Here is a 25,780-nt window from a genome sequence, read left to right as displayed (position 1 = left end):
CCTTTTCCCAAACACTTGATATTGTCTGTCCTTTTAATTTTGCCTATTCTAATGGCTGGGTAGTGGTATCCCATTGTTGGGTTTTTTATTTTTTCTTTTTTGAGGAAGATTAGCCCTGAGCTAACATCTGCTGCCAATCCTCCTCTTTTTGCTGAGGAAGACTGGCCCTGAGCTAAAATCTGTGCCCATCTTCCTCTACTTTATATGTGGGACGCCTGCCACAGCATAGCGTGCCAAGCGGTGCCATATCCGCACCCGGGATCTGAACCGGGGAACCCTGGGCCACCGAAGTGGAACGTGCACACTTAACCACTGTGCCACCAGGCCGGCCCCTACTTTTATTTTTGATTACACAGTAATACATGAATTTCTTGTCCTTGCAAAAATTTAAAATACTCCAGAGAAGAGGCAGTCTCCTTGGACAACACAAAGCCATCCCACTTGCCTCTCCAGAAACATGTTTTCCGCCAGACCTCTCTATACATGTACGTGAATGTAGCATATAGTGTCTAGAGGCATTGACTCTGGAGACAGAATGCCTGGACTAGCATCTCAGCTCCACCATTTACAAGCTGTGTGACCTTGGGCAAGTTACTCAACTTCTCTGTACCTCCATTTCCTCATCTACAAAATGGGACTGATAATATTAGTACCTACCTCACAGAGTTGTTTTAAGGTTTCAATACATGAATTGCTTAGAAAAATGCCTAGAACATGGCAAGCGTTATGTTGGTGATATTTACTACTGAGTTGTGAAGTTTTTTTTTAACATAAATCGTGTAACATTTTTTATTGTGGTAAAATATAAGTAACACAAAATTTACCATTTTAAGCACTTTTAGGTGTACAATTCAGTGGCATTAAGTACATTCATAGTGTTGTGCAGCCATCAGCTCTATCCATTTTTAGAACTTTTTCATTATTCCAAACAGAAAGTCTGCATTCATTATACGATACCTCCTCATTCTGCCTCCCTCCCACACCCCAGCCCCTGGTAACCTCTCTTCTACTTCCTGTCTTTATAAATTGCCTGCGCAGAGGTTAAGTGCGCACATTCTGCTTCAGCGGCCCGGGGTTCCCTGGTTCGGATCCCGGTGTGGACATGGCACCACTTGGTGCCGTGCTGTGGCAGGCGTCCCACATATAAAGTAGAGGAAGATGGGCACGGATGTTAGCTCAGGGCCAGTCTTCCTCAACAAAAAGGGGAGGATTGGCAGCAGAGGTTAGCTCAGGGCTAATCTTCCCCCCAAAAAAATTGCCTATTCTAGGCACCTCATATAAATGGAATCATACAATATTTATCCTTTCGTGTCTGGCTTCTTTCACTTAGTCTAACGTTTTCAAGGTTCATCCACGTTGTAGCATGGGTCAGAACTGCCTTCCTCTTTCAGGCTGAATAATATTCTATTGTGTGTATATGCTACCTTCTGTTTATCCATTCATTTGTTGATGGACATCTGGATTTTTGCCTATTGTGAATAATGCTGCCGTGAACGTTGGCGTACAAGTATCTGTTTGAGTCCCTGTTTTTAATTCTTTGGGGATATATACCTAGAAATAAAATAGCCAGATTAGGGCCAGCCCTGGTGGCCTAGTAGTTAAATTTGGCATCCTCTGCTTCAGCAGCCTGGGTTTGGTTCCCAGGCTCGGACCTACGCCATTCCTCTGTCAGTGGCCATGCTGTGGTGGTGGCTCACATACAAAGAAAAAGAAGATTGGCAGTGATGTGACATGGATCAGGGCTGTCCCAGGGAGGGAAGCCCAAGGCGTCCTGGCCTACACGCTGATCTATATGACCCAATTCATAGCTAACATTATACGACCACCCAATAACCAGACCCCACCTGCACTGATACCATTTTAATGACTTTTACATCCTCTTTCCTTTGTTTGGTAAAAATAAGTCACATACCCGTGCCTTATAAATTTAGCCCTAACCCTCAACACATTGCAGCCCTTCACTGCCCACGGGTCCCTGTGCTATTCTCTGAATAAAGGAGCACTACTGCCAGACCTTGAGGGTCCAAGAAATCTTTCTTTTGGGGTTGGCCCCGTGGCTGAGTGGTTAAGTTCATGCGCTCCACTGCAGGTGGCCCAGGGTTTTGTTGGTTCGAATCCTGGGCACGGACGTGGCACTGCTCATCAGGCCACGCTGAGGCGGCATCCCACATGCCACAACTAGAAGGACCCACAATGAAGAATATACAACTATGTACTGGGGGGCTTTGGGGAGAAAAAGGAAAAAAAATAAAATCTTTAAAAAAGCAAAAAAAAGAAATCTTTCTTTTGACTCTTTGAGTCTCTGAGCCCACATCAGATGTTAGCTTAGGGTGACTCTTCCTCAGGAAAAAAAAAAAAATTGCTAGATCATATGGTAATTCTATGTTTAACTTTTTTGAGGAACCACCAAATTATTTTCCACAAATGGCTACACCATTTTATATTCCTACCCACGATGTACGAGGGTTCACATTTCTCCATATCCTTGTCAACACTTGTTATTTCCTGTTTGTTTTTTTGGTTTGGTTGGGGTTTTTTTTTTTAAAGATTTTATTTTTCCTTTTTCTCCCCAAAGCTCCCCGGTACACAGCTGTGTATTTTTAGTTGTGGATCCTTCTAGCTGTGGGATGTGGGACGCTGCCTCAGCATGGCCTGATGAGTGGTGCCATGTCCTCACCCAGGATCTGAACTGGCGAAACCCTGGGCCGCCGAAGTGGAGCACGTGAACTCAACCACTCGGCCAAGGGTGGTTTCTTGATAGCGTCCTTTGATGCACATTTTTTTTTTTTTTTTGAGGAAGATGAGCCCTGAGCTAATATCTGCTGCCAATCTTCTTCTTTCTGCTGAGGAAGACTGGCTCTGAGCTAACATCCGTGCCCATATTCCTCTACTTTATATGTGGGACAGCTGCCACAGCATGGCTTGCCAAGCAGTGCCATGTCCACACCCAGGATCCGAACCGGCGAACCCTGGGCCGCCAAAGCGGAACGTGTGCACTTAACCACTGTGCCACCGGGCTGGCCCCATGCACAAATTTTAAATTGTGATGAAGTTCAATTTATTTTTTCTTTTGTTGCCTACACTTTTGGTAACATACAAGTCATATAACTTTTAAAAAGAAACCTGTGGCAGAGATTACCTTAGCCAACTGGTCAGACTTAACATCAGCAAGGCGGAGACAAACCACATCACATGCCCCAGGTGGGATGCTCCGAGAAGGACACAGAATCCCTTCTGAGATATTCCTGCCCCTAAAACTTCAACCTGGATCCGCTCATGAGAAAACATCACACAAACCCAAATTAAGGGACATTTTGCAAAATATTTGATGTAGATTGTTCAAAAATGCCAATGTCTTGAAATACTGACCAGGCCAGGGGACCATTCCAGAAGAAAGGAAATGAAAGGAACATGACAACTAAATGCAACCTATGATCCTGGATTGGATTCTGGAACAGAAAAAAAATCTATGACGAATATTCTTGGGAAGATCAGAGTTATTTTTAATATAGACCTATATTAGATAACAGTGTAGTTTTAATGTTAAATCTCCTGAATGTGATCATTAGATTGTGGTTATGGGGAAGATGTCCTTGTTCTTTTTCTTTTTTTTTGGTGAGGAAGATTGGCCCTGAGCTAACATCTGTGTCGACCTTCCTCTACTTTGTATGTGGGATGCCACCACAGCATGGCTTGATGCACGGTGTGTAGGTCCATCCAAACATGTGAACGCCAGGCCACCAAAGCAGAGCGTGCAAACTTAACCACTACGCCACCTGCCGACCCAGAGATGTCCTTGTTCTTTTTTTTTTTTTTAAAGATTGGCACCTGAGCTAACAACTGTTGCCAATCTTTTTTTATTTTTTTCTGCTTTTTCTTCCTAAATCCCCCCAGTACATAGTTGCAGATTTTAGTTGTGGGTCCTCCTACTTGTGGCATGTGGGATGCTGCCTCAGTGTGGCCTGACGAGTGGTGCCGTATCCGCGTCCAGGATTTGAATCTGCAAAACCCTGGGCCGCCGAGGCAGAGCGTGCAAACTTAACCACTCGGCCACAGGGCCAGGCCCTGTCCCTTATTCTTAAGAGGACCACACTGAAGCGTCACGAAGCCTTTTGGGATAAGTGGCCCAATGTCTGCAACCAACTTAAAAATGGTTCAAATAAATATGTAAAGAGTAAATGTGGTGTCGGCAATTAGTTCATCTCATATATAACATATATTAGATGAATGAATAATGTATCGGAGGTCATTGTACTGCTATTACTACTTTTTAGCAGATATGAAAATCTTCCATGTAAAACGTTGGAGAGATAATAAAAAAAGTCAAATGATACAAGGTGTGGGTACCACTCTGTGGCTTCCTTTATTTCTCCATCACATCTTAGGGCCGGTCCAGGTCAATACAGAGAGATCTCTCCCGTTCATCTTAACTACTGCATAATATTTTGCTATGTGACTGCATATGGACCGATTGACTGTCCCCCCGTCCAAGCATAGTTTGTCTCTTTCTGATTTTTCCCTATGGCGAGCATGCTGTAAGGACATTGCAAGGGAGAGCATCTTTCCAGAGTCCATACTGAAGTGGATGTGCTAGGACTGGTCCTTTCTGTCTGTACCTGCGGGATGTCACCTCAGACTCTAAACCATGCAGGTCGTGAGATTTCTGAGAGCAGAGACAAAGTCTGTTTCCGGCTTGGGCACTCTATCCTCCCCGCCCATATTAATCATTGCTTGCTTAATTTCCTCTTGTCCTTCTGATCTCAGCTCAAATGCCACGCCCGCTGGGGAGCTGTCCCTAACTCTTCCGCCACAGGCAATTGTGGTGGCCAGCCCTCAAGATGGACCTCGATGATTCCCACCTGGGATTCAGGTCCCCTCCTACCTAGGGTACGGTGGATCTGTGTACCAATGGGATATTGTGGAAATGACAGGGCTTGACTTCCGAGGCAAGATCATAAAAGACATTGCAGCTTCCGCCTTGCCCTTGCTGGGATCATTCAGTCTAGGGGAAAACAGCTGCCACACGAGGACACACATGTGCTTGTGCAGAGGTCCACCCATCAGTTGCTGAGGAACAGAGGCCTCCTGACAGCGAGCATTCTTCAGCCGACCCTGTGAGTGAGCCTCCCGGGGCCCCGCAGATCCCTCAGCCCCAGTCAAACCCTCAGGTGACTGCACCCCCAGCTGACATCCGACTGCGACCTCAGGAGAGACTCCAAGCCAGAACCACCCAGCAGGGCTGCTTCCCTTCCTGATCCATGGAAAACTACGAGTGATAAGAAATGTTTATTGTTGTTTGCTGTCTTTTTTTTTTTTTTTTTTTTTGTGAGGAAGATTGGCCCGGAGCTAACATCTGTTGCCAATCTTCCTCTTTTTTTTTTTCTCCCCAAAGCCCCAGTACACAGTTGTATATCCTGGTTGTAGGTCATTCTAGTTCTTCTATGTGGGACGCCGCCTCAGCATGGCTTGGTGAGCAATGTGTAGGTCCATGCCTGGGATCCAAATCCATGAACCCCGGGCCGCCGAAGTGGAGCAAGCGCGCAAACTTAACCACTCAGCCATGGGGCTGGCCCTCTAAGTCGTTTTTAATTTATCTGTGTAGTGTCATCTAAATGTATTTCCCCTGCTAGACCGTGAATGCTGTCAGGGTGGGGACAGTGTCTGTTTTCTTGCTACCTGTTCATTCATTCATTCATTCATTCATTCAGCAGATGTCTCTTGAATACCAGTCTTGTGCCAGGCATGAAGCTGAGCCCTGGAGAGCAGGGCTGGGACTAAGGTGGGACAAGTGAGCTGCCCAGGGAACAGATTTTAAAGAGGGGCTCACTGTCAGGCTCATGCAAGGGCTGGCTCAGCACCTAACGGTGACCGCCTTTTTAAATTTTGCACCCTGGGCACCTTGCTTTCCTGATCCTGGTCCCAGTCCTGTTGGAGATAGAGCGGTGTATAAGACAGAAATGAGCTCTGACCTCTTTTTGCCTTTACAATTATTCCATAGCTATGTGTTAGTTTTTCTGCCATTGCTACACTTTTAATTAACATTGTTCTATGATGTGCTTTGTTTTTATTAGGGCAAGTCTCCCCTTTACTTTAATAAATGTAGTAATACCTTTATTGAGCGCTTACTACATGCCACCGTGTTCTAGGCGATGTAGATAGTTAATAGACAGGGTCTACCCTCATCAGCTTACCACCTAATGGGAGGTCTAGGTAATGCGTGCACACACACATCCCCAAAGAAAATCATTAGAAGTTGTAATAAAGACTATAAAAAATAAAACTGATTGTGGATCTAGAGAATTCTGGAGGCAGGAGAGGGGGACCTTTGTGTGTAGGGTCCTCTATATGGGTCTGTGGAGGTGGTGTTTAAGATAAAGGAAGAGGAGAGACCAGCCATAGGATGAATGAGGGGAGGCGGGAAAGACTTCTTGCATTTGAGCAACCCTACTGGGGTGACTCCTTGATCACCCCTATTTTACAGATGAAGAAATTGAGTTAAGAGGTGAAGTTGATGGGCTGGCCCCGTGGCCGAGTGGTTAAGTTCACGCGCTCCGCTGAAGGCGGCCCAGGGTTTCGTTGGTTCCAATCCTGGGCTCAGACATGGCACTGTTGATCAAACCAGGCTGAGGCGGCGTCCCACATGTCACAACTAGAAGGACCCACAACAAAGAATATACAACTACGTACCGGGGGGGCTTTGGGGATTAAAAAGGGAAAAAAATAAAATCTTTACCAAGAAAAAAAAAAAAGGAGGTGAAGTTGGGGCTGGCCCCATGGTGGAGTGGTTAAGTTCATGCGCTCCTCTTCAGTGATCCAGGGTTCAGCAGGTAGGATCCTGGGGACAGACTTACACACGCCCTCGTCAAGCCATGCAATGGCAGCATCCTACATAGGAGAACGAGAATGACTTTCAACTAGGATACACAACTATGGACTGGGGCTTTGGGGAGAAAAAACAAAAAGAGGAAGATTGGCAACAGATGTTAGCTCAGGGCCAATCTTCCTCAAAAAAAAAAGGGGGGTGAAGTTGCCGGTCCAAAGTCACACAGTTAGGAAATGCAACACGCAGGATGTGCAGACAGTTCTGACTTTCAAATTCATCTTAAACCAGTGTCTCCCACACTCAGTGTATTTTAAACGCACTGGGTGAGCACGGTAAGACAGTTAAATTTCCAGCTCCCTAAGCCAGTTTCTTATTTAAATCTACTATTCTAAGACTATACTTTCAGGGATCATTTCTACAGTTCTTAAATCTACTATTCCCAGCACGCCCTTCTCGCTTTGGCGGGTAAGTGGAGGGAGAGTTACCAGAACTACATTTCCCAGAATGCAACTTCCGCCGTACTGGCTGTCAAGCATTTCGGGAATTGCAGTCCTCCGAAAAGACATTCACTCAAGGCTCCCAGCATGCATTTGGAGTCTGAACCCTAATGGTAAAAAGACAGTCGCGCAGCATGTTGGGAAGCGGGACCCGCCCTCTCCCCGCCTCGTTTACTGCCCCGACGAGGGAACTCATTCTTGGGACTACAATTCCCAGCAGGCTGTGTGCGAGAGGGAGGGGCCGGTTCTTCTACCGGAAGTCTGCTCTAGCCCTGGGTCCCCCCACTGCTGCCAGAGCCGGAGTCGCCCAGGAGCCGCGGGACCCGGGCCGCTGGGGTCCGGACGGGGGTCGCCATGGTAACGGGGGCGCGCCCACGCTGGGGACGGGAGGAGGGTGGGCCCACGTGCTGGTCCCCGAGGCTCGGTCGCGTACTGACAAGCCCCCCCAGCCGCGGTGCGATGGTCTGGGCCGGGCGCGGGCTCTCGGGATTGGGGCCGATCCAAGGCCGGGGAGGGGGGAACCGGGCGGGGACTGTGGGCGCCGGAGTGCACCGGGGGTCTCGGGGCCAGGGAGCATTGGGGACCAGGTGCCAAGGGGAGCGGGCTGTGCAGGAGGGAGACACTGGAGACGACGGGGGGTTGAAACAGGGAGGCAGCTCTCGGGGCTGATCTGGGAGGTGGGGAGGGGTCGTCCCGAGAGGAGGGCTCCCTGGGGGTGCGGCAGGATAGCTGGAGAAGAATGGGAGACACTGGGAAGGGACAGAAGGCGTCTCTAGAGGCAGGGAGCTGGCATGGCTGGCGGAGAGCGGGCGTTGAAACGAGCGGGATACTGCTGATGAGAGAGGATCTCGAGGGGAAGAGACTGGGCGCTGGAGGCGGGCAGGAGGCAGCTGTGGGGACCGGGGCTTTAGAGTCGGGGAAAGTCCTGCAAAGGGGAGAAGGCTTGGAGGGAGGGCGTGGGCACTAGGAATGAATGGGGAGCAGTGGAACACGCCTTTCCAAGAGGAGGGGTCTTGGCGGGTAGGGAGGCGGCCTGGAAGTCTGAGCGATGGGGGCGAGGACTTGGATCTGGCCCCCCTCCTCCGGGGTGGGGCTTTGGACCATAAGAAAGGATTCTTTGGGCGGGGAGCTGGGAAAAGAGAATGGGGGTGGGTGTCGGAACAGAGGAGGAGTCTCCTCAAGGAACGGGGTCCTTGGAGGCGAGAGGTAACTTGTGGAACAGGGGAGAAGGCCCTGGAGTCAGAGAAGGGATGTCCCCCCATAAAAGGCCTAGGGAGGCCTGAGAGAGCGGATTGAAATGGAGAAAGTGGAGGTCAAAAGGGAACATCTCCAGGGGAGGGGGCTTGGAGACAGGGAAGGAAGGGGGGCATCCACAGGGGACATCGGAGGAGAGAGGATCCAGGAGAGAAGGGACTTCTCAAGGTGGACTCCTGGGAGGGGAAACGGGAAGAGGTGGATGAGGGAATTTGGGAGTAAGAGGTGGCGTTCTCCCTCAGCTCTGTAGGCTTGCTGCTCGCTCTCCTTCCTATACGGCACACGGCTCTGGCTCAGCCCCCAGGCCGTGGCTGCCCCGTGTGGGTTCCCCACCCCCACCCACCCCCTTTCCCATCCTGCCCAGGACCCCTGCCCTGCTAGGAAGTGCTTTTCCCTGGCTCAGCAGAAGGGGTTCTTAGAAGGAGAGTGTAATATCCTGTTCCCATCCGGCCTGACTGGTTGGGGGAGGGGGATGGAGTGTGTGGGGAATGACGCTTAGGAAAGAGAGGGGACTCCCCTGGAAGGGTGGAGGCCGCCACAAGTCAGCATAAGGGGGTCCCGGGCAAAGCTTTGGGACCCCCCCCAGCTCTGCCTCCTGGTTGGGAGACTTCTTTTTTCGGAGCCTCAGTTTCTTGATCTCTAAAACGGGCACAATCATGCCTGTCTCAGGCAGAACTGGGCCCAAAGGTGGGCTTCCTAGCTGGGTGACCCTGGGCCCTGGTTTTCTCCCAGTCAAATGGTGATGTTGTGATTCCACTAGGAATTAATGCTTATACAATACCAGTACGTGCTGGTCACTGTGCGACACCCCTTGTGTTTATTGACCTGTGCAGCAGTCTTCTGAGAGAGGTATTCTTATGATGTCCAGTATACAGAAGGGCAAACTGAGGTCCAGAGAGGTTAAGTGACTTCCCCACGGACACACAGCCAGCAGTGCCAGAATTCATTCAGACTCTAGAGTCTACGTTCTTAGCCACTTGGTCAAATGCCTCTCAGTCATACAATAGCTAACTTGATGAAGTGCTCAGTATGTAATAAGCACGGTGCTAAGCACTTTAGGCATTAACTCTTCAAAATTTCCATAGTAGCCCTGTGGCGGTTGACCTGGCATTTCAGAATCATCAAACATATTTCCTGGCCGTCACCGGGGGCTACATAGCTGACACAGAGCGCATGGTCTGAGCCAGGTGCTGTTCCGGGTACTCCTCATATATTGTTTACTCCTCATCACATCCTTACGTGGCCTTATTTTCTAGGTGGATAAACTGAGGTGCCGAGCATTGTCACCTAAGAAGTGGCAGGTGCTCTGGAAAACAGCTTAGGAGTCCCCGAAAATGTTAGCCATGGTGTCCCCTAGGACCCGGCACTTCCACTCCTAGGTGTGTACCCAAGAGAGACGAAAACATACGTCCACGTCAAAACTGGCACACCCATGTTCATAGCACCATTCTTCCTAATCACTAAAAAGTGGGACTAATCCCCACGTCCATCAGCTGACGCATGGATCAGCCACGTGAGGCACGTCCTTGCCATGGAATATCATTCAGCCATGAAAAGGAATGAAGTTCTGATCCAGGCTACAACACGGACGAACCTTGAAAACACGCTGAGTGAAAGAAGCCAGACACAGAAGGCCATGTACGGTGTGATTCTGTTTATAGGAAACCTCCAGAATAGGCAGATCTCTAGAGGCAGAAAGACTGGTTGTCGCAAGACCCTCGGGGGCAGGCAGCAGGGACTTATCTCCCTGGTGGCCGTGGGTGGGGCCGGGGCCGAAGGGCTGCCAGGCCCTGGCCCGCCTCCCCGCCTCTCTCACTTCCTCCTCTTCCTGCCCCCAGATCCGCTTCATCCTCATCCAGAACCGGGCGGGCAAGACACGCCTGGCCAAGTGGTACATGCAGTTTGATGACGATGAGAAACAGAAGCTGATCGAGGAGGTACACGCCGTGGTCACCGTGCGAGATGCCAAGCACACCAACTTTGTGGAGGTGACAGCCCCCGCCCCCACCCCGTGCCTCCCTCCCTCCCTCCCAGCCGCCTGCCTGACCTCTGATTGCAGTCGCCCCCGCAGACCCTCCCTCCTTCCAGCTTGCTCTCTCCCTTCCTTTTTCGGTGCTTTTCACTGTGAAAATTTTCAAACCTACCAAGGAGTATGATGAGAGAGAAGTAGATTAAAGACTCATACGCCCCCCTAACCCAGATCTCATCAGGATTAATTTTGAGGAAGATTAGCCCTGAGCTGACTACTGCCAATCCTCCTCTTTTTGCTGAGGAAGACTGGCCCTGAGCTAACATCCATGCCCATCTTCCTCCACTTTATACGTGGGACGCCTGCCACAGCATGGCTTGCCAAGTGGTGCCATGTCCACACCCGGGAGCCAAACCGGCGAACCCTGGGCCGCCAAAGCGGAACGTGCACACTTAACCACTGCGCCACTGGGCCGGCTCTCGTTTGCTGTCTTTTAATTAAGAAGGCTCCTCCTTTAATCCCCATGGCCTTAGTCTGTTCAGGAGGCCAGGTGGACTGTCCTGTAGAATTCAACAAATATTTACCCAGGGCCACTGTTCAAGGCGCTGGGGACAGCAGGGAGCATAGCAGACCCGAGTCCCTGTCCTCGGAGAGCCGATAGTGGAGACATAGTGTGTGAGGGGGTGCAGGTACCAGGGAGGAAGCAGCAGCAGCGATGGTGGTGGAGGTGCTGGAGCGTGTCCACCGGGGGTGGCATGCGGCTTCCAGTGGCTTGCTCAGGAAGTCTTCATTGAAAAGATGACATTTGAGCGGAGACCTGAAGGGGCTGCAGGACTCACAGGAGATGCTATCTGAGAGAGGAACATTCCAAGCCCGGGGGCCCAGCAAGTGCAAAGGCCCTGAGGTGGGAACATTCTAGAATATTTCTGGAATAGCAAGAAGGCCAGCGTGTCTGAGGTGGAGTAAGCCAGGGAGGAGAGTGGGAGGAGATGAGGTCAGAGATAACGAGCAGATGTGCAGGGCCTGGTGGGCCGCGGGTTCCCGCTCCGAGTGAGGCGGGGGGAGTTCTGAGCAGAGCAGGGACGTGGGCCAACTTAGGGATGCCTTAGTAGAGGACAAGAGCAGAAGCGGGGGACCGCTCGGGAGGGCACCGCTGTGGCCCCGGTGAGATGCTGAAACCTGGAGCTGACCCGGAAGCAGTCGGGGAGGCAAAGAGCGTTCTGGAAGTTTAGCCAACGGCAGGGCCGAGGGTTGGGCGTGGAATGAGAGAAAGCGGAGCCACTGCTAGGATGGCACTGTCATTTTCTAAGATGGGGCGGCCCCCAGGAAGAGCAGGCGGAGGGTCAGGAGCAGGAGTGAGGGAGTGACAAGTCAGAGTTCAGGGAGAGGGCTGGGCAGGAGACGGCCATATGGAAGGTTCTGCCCCTCGAGGGTAACGGAAGCCAGGGGAGTGAGCACGGACCGGGGAGAGCAGAGAAGAGAAGAGGGGCCGCATCCGGAGGGCGGAGAGCAGGCGGTGGAGGAAACCAGGAGATGTGGGCATCCCAGCAGCCACGGGGAAAGTGTTCCCAGGAGAAGGGCAGGACTGGCCCCTGGAGGCGGCCACAGGGGTCGCTGGTGGCCTTGCCAAGAGCAGTGTGGTGTGGCGGTGGGGCGGGGGCCGAGCGAGCAGGTCCAGGAAGGGACAAGGGGAACGGAACAGACGGAAGCAGCCAGAAAGGCCAGCTGGTTGGAGTGTCACAAGAGGGCCTGACCCTCAGGCCTTAGGTTCCTCCGGATCCAGGCCCACGTGTCCGTTCGTGTGTTTATTTAGCAACCAGCCCCTGTGTGCCTCAGGGGCCAGCCCTGTGCTCAGTTCACAGTGGGGACTGAGACAGCCCGGTGAGGGCCACAGACCTGTCCCCAGACCGTGAGAACCCTGAGAGGGCGGGGCTGGGATGGAACAGCCTGGTGGGAGGCCGGCACCCGCCCCAGCCTGGGAGTCAGGGAGGGCTTCCCGGAGGAGGAGAATTGTGAGGGAAGCAAAGGGATGGGTCGCCAGCCCGAAGGCCCGCCATCCGAACTCTTGCTCTCGATTATTTACTCACGCACATTGCTTAGCACCTGCGTTCGTTTCCTGTGGCTGCTGGAACAAGTTACCACGAGCCTCGTGCCTTAAAACAGCACAAGTTTGTCTTACAGTTCTTGAGGTCCATAGGGCTGCGTTCCTTCCAGAGGCTCCAGGGGAGAACTTCCTTGCCTTTCTTGGCTTCTGGAGCCGCCTGCAGTCCTCGGCTCGTGGCCCCTTCCTCCGTCTTCAGAGCCAGCAGCAGAGCGTCTTGACATCTCTGATCCACGCTCCTGCCTTCCCCTTTCCCTTGGAAGGACTCTCGTGTCTGCACGGGGCCCACCCGGGTAATCCGGGGTCGTCTCCCCGTCTCCGGATCCTTAACTTAGTCACAGCTGCCAAGTCGCTTTTGGCGTGTCGGGTCCCGGATTCACAGGTGGCAAGGACTAGGCCGTGGACACCTCGGGGGACGTCGTTCAGTCTACCGCGGCACCTCCTCAGTGTGCAGCCCTCCGCAGGGCAGCGCTGGGGACGCGGGTGACAGCCCCCGCCTCCCCTCCCAGGGCTCACAGTCCGATGGGGAGACAGACCTGTCCCTGCACTGTGACTCTGGCGTGATCCGGCCTGGGACGGGCGTGTTCAGAAATTAAACGGGATGAGCTGGGGAGAAAAGCATAAAAATGCAGGACGAGTGTTGGCCTTCGCAGTTGCCAGCAGGTGGCGCCACACGCACACTCTCGCCAGGCCTAGAGCTGGGATTTTTCAGATTTTGGCCACAGATGTCGTGTGTTGCAAGCCGGTGTGCCTATCTGTATCTGAGTGCACCTATCTCTCTGTCTGCTTACACGCGCTCGTAAAACCAGCGTCTGTGTCCCCGGCCCACGCAGATTTATTCCTGGGTCGTGCGTGTGTTTCTGCGCTGGTGTTTGTATGTGTGTTATAGTTCAGTTAAGGGCAAGGCTGGGATCGTCTTGGTCACCAGTGATGACTGTTGCCCAGCACAGAGCCTGCACACAGTAGGTACTCAGATATGTTTGCAGGATGATTGAATGAATTAGTTCCAGGCTGAGGAATTTGTCTCCAGAGGCAACAGGGAGCCCCGGAAAGGTGGGACGGGTGCCGTGGGACACTCCAGCCTCCTTCTCGGCTCTGAGCTTTTGCACCAGCTGTTCCCTCCGCCTGGGGCCCTCCAGCCCGTTCCTCATCTTGCAGATCTCAGTTCAGATGCCCCCTCCTCCAGGAAGCCCTCCCGGACCCCAGGCTGACTTAGCCGCCCCCTCTGGGCTCCCACAGCCCAGCCCTGCCCACTCTGGGGAAGTCTGAGGATGAGTCTCGCTCCGCTGGACTGTGAGCCCCAGGAGGGGAGGGTCCCCACTGTGTCCCCAGCACGGGGCGGGGCACGGAGCTGGGCCTCAGGGAGCCCGCGCGGGATGAAGGACTAGAGCGCCGGCCCCCGTCTGCCGGGCGCCCTGTGCTCACAGCCTCTCTGCCCGCAGTTCCGGAACTTCAAGATCATTTACCGCCGCTACGCCGGCCTCTACTTCTGCATCTGCGTGGACGTCAACGACAACAACCTGGCCTACCTGGAGGCCATCCACAACTTCGTGGAGGTGCGCGGCGGGCGGCGGGCGGGCTGGGGCCCCGGGCGGCCCTCGACTCCTGGGACCCAGCCCCGGTGTTCTGTCTCGGGACGCACAGACCCTCTGTGCCCTCCCCTCGGCGTCGGGGGTCGGGGTCTCTGTCGTCCTCGACCCTCCTCGCTGTTTCTTTCTGTCTGTGTCTCGTTGCATCTCTGTCCTCTCCGCTCAAGCGTGTCTGCCTCTCTCCCTCCCTCTGCCTCAGTCAGTCTCTTTGCCGTCTTTCTCTGTTCTCGTCTGATGCTCTTCCTTCTTGTTTCTCTCCCTCACTGTCTTTCTCACCATCTCAGCCTCTTTATTCCTCTCTCTCCCTCCGCACTGTCTCTCCCTGCACCCCTGGGTGTCTCTCACTTCCCTCCCCCTATTTGGTGTCTCTTTTGCCCCCTTTCTTTTTTTTTTTTTGAGGAAGATTAGCCCTGAGCTAACATCTGCTGCCAATCCTCCTCTTTTTTTGCTGAGGAAGACTGGCCCTGAGCTAACATCCGTGCCCATCTTCCTCCACTTTATATGTGGGATGCCTGCCACAGCATGGCTTGCCAAGCGGTGCCATGTCTGCACCCGGGATCCAAACTGGTGAACCCCGGGCCGCTGAAGCGGAACGTGCGCACTTAACTGCTGGGCCACCGGGCTGGGCCCTTTTGCCCCCTTTCTGGTGACCTCTCTTGTGTCTCTGTGTCCCTCTCTCCCCGCCCGATTCTCACCGTCCGTGTCTCCGTCCCCCAGGTCTTAAACGAGTATTTCCACAACGTCTGTGAGCTGGACCTGGTGTTCAATTTCTACAAGGTGGGCTCCTGGTGCGGACGAGGACGAGGGGGCCGGCGGCGGGGAGGCGGGTGGGCCAGGCCCCTCTGCCGCGCTGAGGCCTCCTCTGATGTCTGTTTCCTGGCTCTCGGGCGTCAGCTCCTGAGGTTCAGACAAGCCCCCGGGCCCTGCTCTCATCGGGGGTCTCCCCTCGCTCAGGTTTACACGGTCGTGGACGAGATGTTCCTGGCGGGCGAGATCCGCGAGACCAGCCAGACGAAGGTGCTGAAGCAGTTGCTGATGCTCCAGTCGCTGGAGTGAGGGCGGCCGGCCCCTCCTGCCCCGGCCCTCCCGGCCCGGCCCCCTGGACTCGCCTGCTCGCTTCCCCTTCCTGGCCTGGGCCCCCCCAGCAGCCCCCTCCTTCCGCTGCCCGGGAGGGAGGGACCTGGGTGGGGCTGGGCCATACGGGAGGAGACCACGCCCCACTGCCTCTGGGCCCCAGCTGTGGGCCGAGGCCACCTTGTGTGTGCCGAGTAACCGTGCACTGTCATGTGATGACGTGAGTGTGCGTACGTGGAGCCCCCAATAAACCTGTGGTCCCCGCCTGGCCTTGTGTCTTGGAGTCCTTGCCTGTCTTCCCTGGGAGCCATGGGCCATCAGTGAGTGAGTAAGTGAGTCAGTCAGTCAACAAACCCTCCTCATTGTGCCGTGCAAGCCGGGGGACCCATTTGCATTCACACCTTCTCCTGCCCACAGAGGGCCCCCAACACTGGAAGGGGTGACAGATTTAGATGCCAAGCACTCGCTGCTGAAACCAGAGTACAGCTGATGGCACCGAGCGTGTCCCGGGCATCCTTCTAAGCGTTGACATGTGACCTTAGTGCATCCTCAGCAGGGGATGAGGAAGGCGCTGTTAGTGTCCCCATTTTCCAGGTGAGATCACTGAGCCCGGGACGGTTAAAAGACTCGCTCGAGGTCCCAGAGCTGGTCAGTGGCCGGGCCAGGTTGCTTTGGGGCTAGTTCTGAGCCCAGAGAGGCGGCTCCAGCGTCCTCGTTTCTAACACCAGGCCTGAGGGGGTTGCCCTGCAGGTGCCCGGCCTCGTGTTTGGCAGCCCTTGGGGTGGGACAAGTCTTCATGGTGAGAGACTGCCCCAGGGTGGCCGGGCTGTCCGCCTCCAGCCGCCAAATGCCAGCAGTGGCCCTCTGGCCATCATGACAACGGAAAATGCCCTGCGTGTTTCCAGTGCCCTGTGGGGTGGCCGTGCCCCACCCCGTGCCCACTGAGAGCAGAGAGTGATGGCTGCTGGCTGCACTCGTGACCTGCGCCCTTGGCATGCTGAGGACACGGTGGCACGGCTGCCAGCTCTTGTGCATGTTACCTGGCCTCGCTTCAGCCTCCCAGCTCAGCTGCACACACACTGGGTGACCCTTGGGTAAGTCACTTAACCTCTCTTGCCTCCGTTTTTTTTTTTTCCCCCGAGGAAGATTAGCCCTGAGCTAACATCTGCCGCCAATCCTCCTCTTTTTGCTGAGGAAGACTGGCCCTGAGCTAACATCCATGCCCGTCTTCCTCCACTTTATATGCAGGACACCTGCCACAGCATAAGGCTTGCCAAGCGGTGCCGTGTCCACACCTGGGATGCGAACTAGTGAACCCTGGGGCCACCAAAGCGGAACATGTGTAATTAACCACTGTGCCACCAGGCTGGCCCCATTGCCTCCGTTTCTTCATCTGGAAAATGGGCCGACGATAGTTTTCACCCCCAGCATGTGCTGAGATTAGATGAGTTACTCATGCAAAGTTCAGGATGGTGCCTGGCATTGGTCCCCAGCATTCACTCTGCAGGCTAAGTGCCTGCTGTGTGCAGGGCCCTGTCGAGCCGTGGGAGGTGTCCCCAGCAGTGGACAGTGGGCGCTGGCCGTCATGGTCATCGTTTTACGTGGAAACAGGCTTGGCGGGCTGAATCGAAGTCATATTGATTTGCAACCTCGTGTAATTTCAGGTGGGCGTTCTTCTGTGTCAGTGTCTGTGTAGACTGCGTCGTCCTCACCCCCAGTAGTCTAGCTGTTATCCGTCACCACATGTGTGTGCCCCTTGGCCCCTTTCTTGGGGAGGTGAATTCCTTCATAATCGTTACAACAGTGTGTTCGCTTCTGATCGCTGCTGTAACAAATCACCACAAACTCAGAGCCTTAAAACAACAGGGCTTTGAGCCTGACCTCTGCGGAGGAGGAGGTATCAGGGCGATGGGGCGGGAGGTCAGGTCATCCTGGGATGGGCCCCGGGCAAGAACAGGGTTGAGGATAGGTCGAGGTGCTTAGGACACAGAGAGAGTATCGGTTTCCTGTGGTGGCCAGAACAAATCTCCACACACTGACTGGCTTAAAAGGAAAGAAACGGATTGCTTCCCAGGTCTGGAGGCCAGAATTCTGAAATCAAGGTGTGGGCAGGGCTGTGCTCCCTCCCAAAGCCCCAGGGGATTATGCTTCCCTGCTTCCTCCAGCTTCTTGGGGCTCCTGACATTCCTTGGCTCATGGCTGCATCACTCTAGTCTCTGCCTCCTTCTTTTTTTTTTTTTTTTTGCTGAAGAAGATTGGCCCTGAGCTAACATCTGTGCCAATCTTCCTCTGTTTTGTATGTGGGATGCTACCACAGCATGACTGCTGAGCTGTGCTGAGGACTTTGGTTTTATTCTGTGTGAGATGAGAGCCAGTGAAGGATTTTTGTTTGGAGGGTTCGAGGGGGGCGGTGGGTAACAGCTTTATTGAGATATAACTCACCATACAATTCACCCCTTTAAAGTGTACAGTTCAGGGGCCGGCTCCGTGGCGGAGTGGTTAAGTTCGTGTGCTCTGCTGCGGCGGCCCAGGGTTCGGATCCTGGGCGTGGACATGGCACCGCTCTTCAGGCCACGTTGAGGCAGCGTCCCACATCCCACAACTAGAAGGACCTGCAACTAGGATATACAACTGTGTACTGGGGGGTTTGAGAAATAAAGCAGAAAAAGAAAATAAATAAATAAAGTGTACAGTTCAGGGAGAGGGTGGAAGGACAAAAGGATGACAGGGCACATGTGTGTAGTGACAGATGCCAGGTAGACTTTGGGTGGTGAACATGATGTAATCTACACAGAAATCAAAATATAGTGATGTACATAATACTATCCACCGATGTGACCTCAATAAGAAAAATTATGCTACAGGAATTATATGCAGGCATTAGAGATAATAAGTATGTTTATTAATCTAGAAAAAATGATTTATTGAGTACAAAAGCTCATTAAAAACTAAAAAAAAAGAAAAGAAAGTGTACAATTCCATTTTTAGTATATTCACAGAATTGTGTTCCCATCATCGCACTCAACTTTAGAACATTTTCATCCCCCCAAAAAGAAACCCGTACTCAGAGCTATCACCCCTCCATTCTTCCAGCCCTCCCCGTAGCCCTCGGTAATCTGCTAACCCACCCGTCTGCTTTCCGTCTCCGTGGATTTGCCTATTCTGGACATCTCATAGAAATGGAATCGTACCGTCTGTGGGGCCAGGAATGTTGTGAGCTGAGGAGGGACAATGATTTGTCAAATCTGATAGGAGGAAGTCAGGAGAGGGAACAGAGGCCGGTGAGGAGCTGACGCTGGCTTGGGCCAAGATGGGGGCGAGGCGATGGAAGGAGAGAGAGGTGGCCAGACGCTGGACACATTTGAAGGTGGGATTTGCTGACAATTCGATGTTGGGCAGGAGAGAAGTCAAGGATCACTCTCGACTTCACAGCCTGAGTGTCTGGAAGTCTGGTGTCTCCTTTTCCAGAAGCAAGAAGATGGTGGGAGGAACGTGTCAAGTTGGAGCTCTCGGGCCTTCGAGAGGAGAGGCTGCGGAGGCAGAGGCTGTGTGGGTCTGGAGCTCAGGAGCGAGGTCCAGGCCAGAGATGGACATTGGGAAACCGCTGGAACACTGGTAGTATTTACCTCCACGAGGTCGGCTGAGATCACCACGGGAGTCAGAGGGAAGACAGAGAAGAGATGCGCAGACTGAGATCTGGGAAAAGAGCGGAAATGAGAAAAAGAGACAGAGAAGGACCAGCCACTGAGAAAAAGGAGAACCACCCAGTGCAGCATCCTTGACTCAAGCAAGGAGAGTGCTCGGGAGGGGGGAGCATCATGTGTTCCATGCTGCCGCGATCACAATGCTGTCCGAGTGGCTCAGTGACAACCGCCCAGTGCCAGCAGGATGCCAGCGCCTGGAACTCGCTCGTGCGTTGCTGGTGGGAAGGCCAAAGGGTGCAGCTTCTCCGGAAAACTCCTCTCTGGCAGGTTCTTACAAAGTTAAACATTACCCTCCCCTCATGACTCAGCCATCCTCCCCTCCTTGTTGACCCAAGAGAAAGGAAAACGTATTCATGTAAATATTTGGCAGTGAAAACGTTCATAGCAGCATTATCCACATAGACAAAAGGTGGGGACAGCCCACATGCCCATCAACAGATGAATGGGTGAGCAAGATATGCTCTGTCCACACCATGGAATATTATGCAGCCATAAAAAGGAATGGAGCACTGACACGTGCTACGACATGGATGAAGCTTGAAACATATGCCAACTGAAAGAAGCCGGTCACAAAAGGCTGCATAGCGTGCGATTCCATTTATGTGAAATGTTGGGAAGAAGCAAACACATATTGACAGAAAGCAGACTAGTGGTCTCCTAGGGTTGAAGGGATGGAATTTGGGGCTTGGTAGCGAAAGGACACAGGGCTTCTTTTAGAGGCGACGAAAATGTTCTGGAGTTGATGGTGGTGACGGTTGCACGCTCTGTGGACATACTCAAAATCATTGCATTGTACGCTTCAAATGGATGTATTGAATGGTAGGCGAGTTGCATGTCAATAAAGCTGTTAGAAAATAAAGGAACAAATGAAATCTACCTTGCAGTTGCAAACAGAAAGAAAAAACAATCCCGGCGTGTGACTGTTTATAGTGGCTTTATTCAAAATCACCCCAAACTGGATACACCCAAAGGTCCTCCTACAGGTGATGGATAAACCGTGGTCCCTCCAGACAGTGGGATGCTCCTCAGCACGGAAAAGGAACAGCCCTGAAACACAGGCAGCCACGGGGAGGCCTCGCAGAGCGTGATGCCCAGGGGAAGAAGCCAGACCCCGAGCCTGTGCGCTGAGATGCCATCTCAGCAAAGTGACGAGGACAGACCCGTGGTCGCCGGGGCTGGGGGTGAGCGTGGCTGCAGAGGGCACGAGGGGGTTTTTGAGAAGTGATGGCATTCTTCTACATGTCGATTGTGATGATGGTCACCCGGCCACACAACATTGTCAAAGCTCACAGAACTGTCCCCACTGAAAAGGGTAAATTTGAGTGTGTGCAAATTATACCTCAAGAATCTGACTTTTAAAAATGCTTCCGAAGCCCAAATGTTGATCCAGTCATGACTGGATGGATACACGAGATATGGTGGATGCAGACGATGGAATACCATTAGGTTGTAGAAGGGAATGACGTTCTGACACACGCTACAACATGGAGGAACCTTGAAAACAATCCGAGGGGCCAGCCTGGTGGCTGAGCGGTCAAGTTCGTGTGCTCTGCTTCGGCTCCTGGGGTTGGTGGATTTGGATCCCGGGTGTGGACCTACACACTGCTCATCAAGCCATGCTGTGATGGCATCCCACATACAAAATAGAGAAAGATTGGCACAGATGTTAGCTCAGGGCCAATCTTCCTCACCAAAAAAGGAAAACAATCTGAGTGAAAGAAGCAGACGCAAAAGGCCACATAGTCCGTGAGTCCATTTATATGAAATCTCCAGACTAGGCCAATTCATTGAAACGGAAAGTAGATTAGAGGCTGCCAGGGGCCAGGTTGAGGGGGGAGAAAAGGGAGTCACTGTTTAACATATGTCGGGGTTTCCTTTTTGGGGTACTAAGAATGTTCTAGAGCTAGATAGTGATGATGGTCGCACAGTCTCGTGAGTGTGGGAAAAATGACTGAATCACGCACTTTAAAACGGTGAATTTTATGGGATACGAATATATCTTAATTTAAAAAAGAAAAAACAAAAGCTTCTGAGCAGTCCCTTACAAGAAGTGCTGAGGACTGGCCACTGGATGTGGTAAGGTGGGGTCAGCAGCAGGTGGAGTGGGCTGGCAGAGGGGTGATGGCTGGCTCCTGGAGATGATGGGGGGGGGCATGTGGCACAGCCCCGATAAACCCCCTGGAGGAAGAGTTGTTTTAAAAGACCAGGAAATGTGGGGCCGGCCGGGTGGCACAGCAGTTAAGTTCCCACTTTGGTGGCCTGGGGTTCACCGGTTCGGATCCCGGGTGCGGACATGGCACTGCTTGGCACGCCACACTGTGCAGGCATCCCACATATAAAGTAGAGGAAGATAGGCACAGTTGTTAGCTCAGGGCCAGTCTTCCTCAGCCAAAAAAAAAAAAGAGGAGGATTAGCAGCAGATGTTAGCTCAGGGCTAATCTTCCTCAAAAAAAGAAAAAAAAGAGAGAGAGAAATGGGGCAGTAGCTGGTGAAGGCTGTGGGATCAAGGAGATGGGGATTATTTTTAGAATGGACAACATCGCAGCGAGGTTTATGTGTTTGGGGGGGGGCGACGGTGCAATGGACTAGGGGGAACCTGAAGATGCAGGAAAGTAGGGGGGAGGCTGGAGGGGGGTCCGGCAGACCAGGAGGGGTGGGCTCACCCCTGGGAGCGGTTGGGGAGGCAGGGTGGGGGGCACCGAGGGAGGCGGGGGGAGGCTCACGCAGTTCCTCGGCTTCCAACTTCTCGGTGACAGGGAAGCAAGGCCGTTGGCTGAGGGCGAGGCTGCCCCGGGGGCGGCGCCCGGAGACCGCGGGGGGCGGAGCAAGCGCGGGGGAGCCCGTCTGCACCTCCTGCTCCAGCACCCTGTGAAAACGTGGGCCCAGTCCGGCCAGATCTGATTCTTCAAGAGACATTGAGAACCTAGAGTTTTTTGAATGTGAAGTCTAATCATTTTTTTTTCCTTTTTTTTATCCCCAAAGCCCCCCAGTACATAGTTGTATATTCTTTGTTGTGGGTCCTTCTAGTTGTGGCATGTGGGACGCTGCCTCAGCGTGGTTTGATGAGCAGTGCCATGTCCGCACCCAGGATTCGAACCAACGAAACACTGGGCCGCCTGCAGCGGAGCGCGCGAACTTAACCACTCGGCCACGGGGCCAGCCCCCAAGTCTAATCATTTTTTAATGCTTGTTTTGAAAAAAATTTTTAACCCTCAGAGAGGTCAAAGAAAAAATGTGCAGCGGCCAGATGGAGCCCTCGGGCCACATGTCTGCAACCCCCCGGGTGGACTGAAGCACAGGGCAGAGGCGGTTCCAGGGTTTTCAGGAAGTCCAGTGTCAAAAGTGGGGACGGAGAGGGACCCGAGACAGCGAGCACACAGGAGGCTTCTGAAATGTTTTTAGAGTGCCAGCTCGAGGCCCGGCCCGTTCTAAGGTTTTTAAAGGCATAATCCCACTTAATCTTCATAATGATGCCATGGAGCAGCTACTGGCATCACCATCGCCAGCGCAAGTAGATTCCCTCTTTGTGGATAAGGAAACGTGAGTTCAGAGAGGGAAGGCTGTTTACCCAAGGACGCACAGTGAGCCGCTGAGACTGGACCGTAGGTTTCTAGAATGCTGGAGCCAGAATGTTCCCGTTCACTTTAAGGGGATAGATGTTTGAGAGGGGTCCCTCCAAAGGGTGAGAAAGGAAGCCGGGGAGAACGTCAGAGACGGAGTGAGATTTATCTTATGTTTAACGCAATTCCACTCAATACCCACCCTACCTGACCCCGTAAAACAGTTCTTTCCAAACAGAAACAAGCTGATTCTCAAGTTGATGTGGCGTCACGGGTTGAATTGTGTCCCCCCCCACCCACCCTGAAGGAGCCCTAACCCCCAGCCCCTCAGAAGGTGACCTCATTTGGAGGGTGGGTCTTCACGAGCCGATCAAGTTGAGGTCATTAGGGTGGGCCCAAATCCCATAGGACTGGTGTCCTTTAAGAAGGGGAAATTAGGACATAGGGACAGACAAGCTCAGAGGAAAGACAAGTGGAGAGACACAGGGGCAAGATGGCCATCTACAAGCCGAGGGAAGGGCCTGGAATGATCCCCTGACACCCTCAGAAGGAATCGACCCTGGGGCACCTTGATCTCGGACTTCTGGCCTCCAGAACCTCGAGCTGATACGTTTCTATTGGTTAAGCCACCTGGGTTGTGGGACTTTCTTAAAGCAGCCCTAGGAAACGAACACATGCGGGACAACAAAGCTACAAGGGGAGGCGAGATAAGATGGAGGCGGAATATGAAAGGGCCGAACCACAAGCCACGTTGCTGTTATTCAGCCTTCACGACCAAGAGACAAGGTATTTGCGTAAGATTAGCCGAGCGGATTAACAAGAAAGCACAGAGAGCCCAGAAGCAGACGCAGACGTCCATGCAGATTGGATCTGAGACAGAAGCTGCCTTCCAGATTCCGGGGGAAGGGTGTGGGTTGTCCACATTGTGGGGATCAGATCCCTGCCTCACACCGTACGCAGAAGACGTCCGCAAGGGGATCAGAGCCCTAATGTCGCAAAACAAAACACTTAGAAGAAAAATGCAGGAGAATGGTTTTATGACCTTGGGGTCAAGAAGGATTGTCACATTAAAAAAAATCTTAGTTCAGTTTTGAAAGAATACATGCCTACATTCCAAAATTCAATAGGCACAAAAGTGGATAGAGTGAGGAAAGTTGTGCCCCTCCATCTTTCTCCCCTAGCCACCTAGTTCCCCTCCCTGGAGTCAACAGGTAGAACCGATTTCTTGTAATCTTTCCAGAGATATATTATGCATAGAGGAGCAATATGAACACACACGGACACACACACACAATCTCCCCCTCTCCCACTGTTTTCATTCAAACGGTGGCATATTGATCACACAATTTCTTCACCTTGGAGATGGTTCCAAAGGAGTCCGTAAAGAACTCCCTTATTCCTTCTTATGGCAGTATTGTAGAGAAAGGTTTCTTAGGGTCCAAAAAGTACTAAGCATACAAGAAAAGACTGCCTCAAAAGTAAAACCTCTGGGCATCAAAAGACACTATCCACAAAATGACGAGACGAGCCACAAGTTGTGCAAAGGTATTTGTAACACATGTAACTGACAGAGGGAGTCATAGCCACAATATGTAAAGAACTCCTACAAACCAACAAGAAAAAAACAACCAAGTAAGAAAATGGGCAAGAGAGGGAGGGCAAACAGCTTCAGAAGTCCTGGCGGATGGGGAAAGGAGGCAGGTTACGCACATGGGCTGGCACATTGGATCTCCACCCTGCGCCACACGCAGAACAGCTGAGGTGGAGGCTGTCAGCGGTTATCAGCAACCTGAGCAGAGACAGGCCTGGCAGAAGGGCGTGGGAGCCTCGTTACCCTCCCTGTTGGAGAGAATTCAAGGTGGAGGTGGGAGAGATTATTTTTTTCCTGACCTGAGGAAGGGAGAGGCTGGCCCAGCCCAGCGGGGGAATGTGAGGTGGAAGACAGAGCTGGCTCGGTGCCCGACACCTGCCTGGGTCTTGTCGAGGTTAGTCAGCGGGGTCAGCCTGGCCTTCCTGCCCTGTGATGCAATCCTGCGCCGAGCTGACAACATCCTCCTGAAGTGACACGGCGCGGGGCAGGCACTTCTGCATGCGGCCACACGCCAGGCACCTTGAGTGACCTATTTGCTCCAGTGGCGTGGAAACCGCGACCTTCCAGCCACTCAGGCTGGAAACTTCGAAGGGGTTTGGGACTCTTCTCGGTGCCTGACACCCCACGTCCCAGCCTGCAGGAAATCCTGTTGGCTGGACCTTCACAAAGTATCCAAAGTCGTCCCCCCAACAGCGCCCACCGTGGTCCAGCTGCCATCATTTCCCGCCTGGACTCCTGCTGTTGCCCCGACAGAGGTTCCCCACGTGGCAGCACAAGCCTTTTACAGGAAGTGAATGCTATCACTTCCCTCTTCAGTTACCTCCTGTGGCTCCCGCCTCACTCAGCAGGACGCCCGAGGTCCTCATCCCCTCTCTAACCTCATCTCCCACCTTCTCCCCCTCGCACACTCTATTCCATACACACTGGCCTCTTTGCTGTTCCTTGACCTGACCAGGCACAGTCCCGCCTCAGGGCCTTTGCACTGCTGTTCCGTCTACCCTCTTCTCCCAGCTATCTGGTGGCTCACTCCCTCACCTCCTTCAGGTCTCTGCTTACATGTCACCTCTCTGACCGCACCCTTCTCTCCATACGCCCCATCACTGTGTTTCTCATAACCTATTTATTTCTTGATTTCTTCCCGGTGCCTTTATCACCACTTGACATGTTCTATAGATGTGTGTGTATCCATGGCCTCGTCACTGGGATGTCAGCGCCGTAGGGTGACCATGGCTGTCTTGTCCACTGCTGTGCTCCCGTGCCTACAAGACGAGATGCTCATTAACTGTGCTTAGTAGCTGCTCAATAAATAGTAAGTAAATGAATGAATAAATAAGTCCTCTCAAAAACCCTAAAAGGGAGGTACTGAGACCATCCCATTTCACAGATGAGGAGACTGAGGCACACAGAGGCGAAGTCACCTGCCCGAGGCCATCCCACTTGTTGAGTTCTTGCTGCAGGTCAGGCCCCCCCTCAGCCCTGGGTGTGCAGGCTCTCAAACGAGGTCAGGATTGTCTCCTACACTGGGCAGGTGGGCCTGAGGATCAGAGAGGTGAAGTCACTTAGCTGGGGCCACAAAGCTGGGAAGCGGCAGGTAGATCCAGGACTGAAGCAAGTCTGC

The 25,780-nt window shown here is 52.8% G+C and overlaps 1 protein-coding gene across 1 annotated transcript; it reads left to right on the top strand.

Annotated features, from left to right (window-relative positions):
* The first annotated feature begins 7,422 nt into the window (after positions 1 to 7,422).
* Positions 7,423 to 15,577, top strand: AP2S1 (adaptor related protein complex 2 subunit sigma 1). Its single transcript, XM_044759897.2, has 5 exons — positions 7,423 to 7,677; positions 10,413 to 10,562; positions 14,087 to 14,200; positions 14,951 to 15,010; positions 15,188 to 15,577. Exons 1-5 carry the CDS (start codon positions 7,675 to 7,677, stop codon positions 15,287 to 15,289), a joined length of 429 nt encoding a protein of 142 aa, XP_044615832.1. The 5' UTR covers positions 7,423 to 7,674; the 3' UTR covers positions 15,290 to 15,577.
* Positions 15,578 to 25,780: the final 10,203 nt, after the last annotated feature.

This window comes from Equus asinus, chromosome 26 (genome assembly GCF_041296235.1).
Source record: "Equus asinus isolate D_3611 breed Donkey chromosome 26, EquAss-T2T_v2, whole genome shotgun sequence".
In the NCBI taxonomy this organism is placed as follows: domain Eukaryota; kingdom Metazoa; phylum Chordata; class Mammalia; order Perissodactyla; family Equidae; genus Equus; species Equus asinus.
This window is presented reverse-complemented; position numbering and strand designations above follow the sequence as displayed.

Bases quoted from the DNA above. Each gene is read 5' to 3' on its own strand.
- AP2S1 (XM_044759897.2), top strand. The intron at 10,563-14,086 runs GTGACAGCCCCC...CTCTGCCCGCAG, and splicing joins AGCACACCAACTTTGTGGAG to TTCCGGAACTTCAAGATCAT. The intron at 14,201-14,950 runs GTGCGCGGCGGG...TCCGTCCCCCAG, and splicing joins CCATCCACAACTTCGTGGAG to GTCTTAAACGAGTATTTCCA.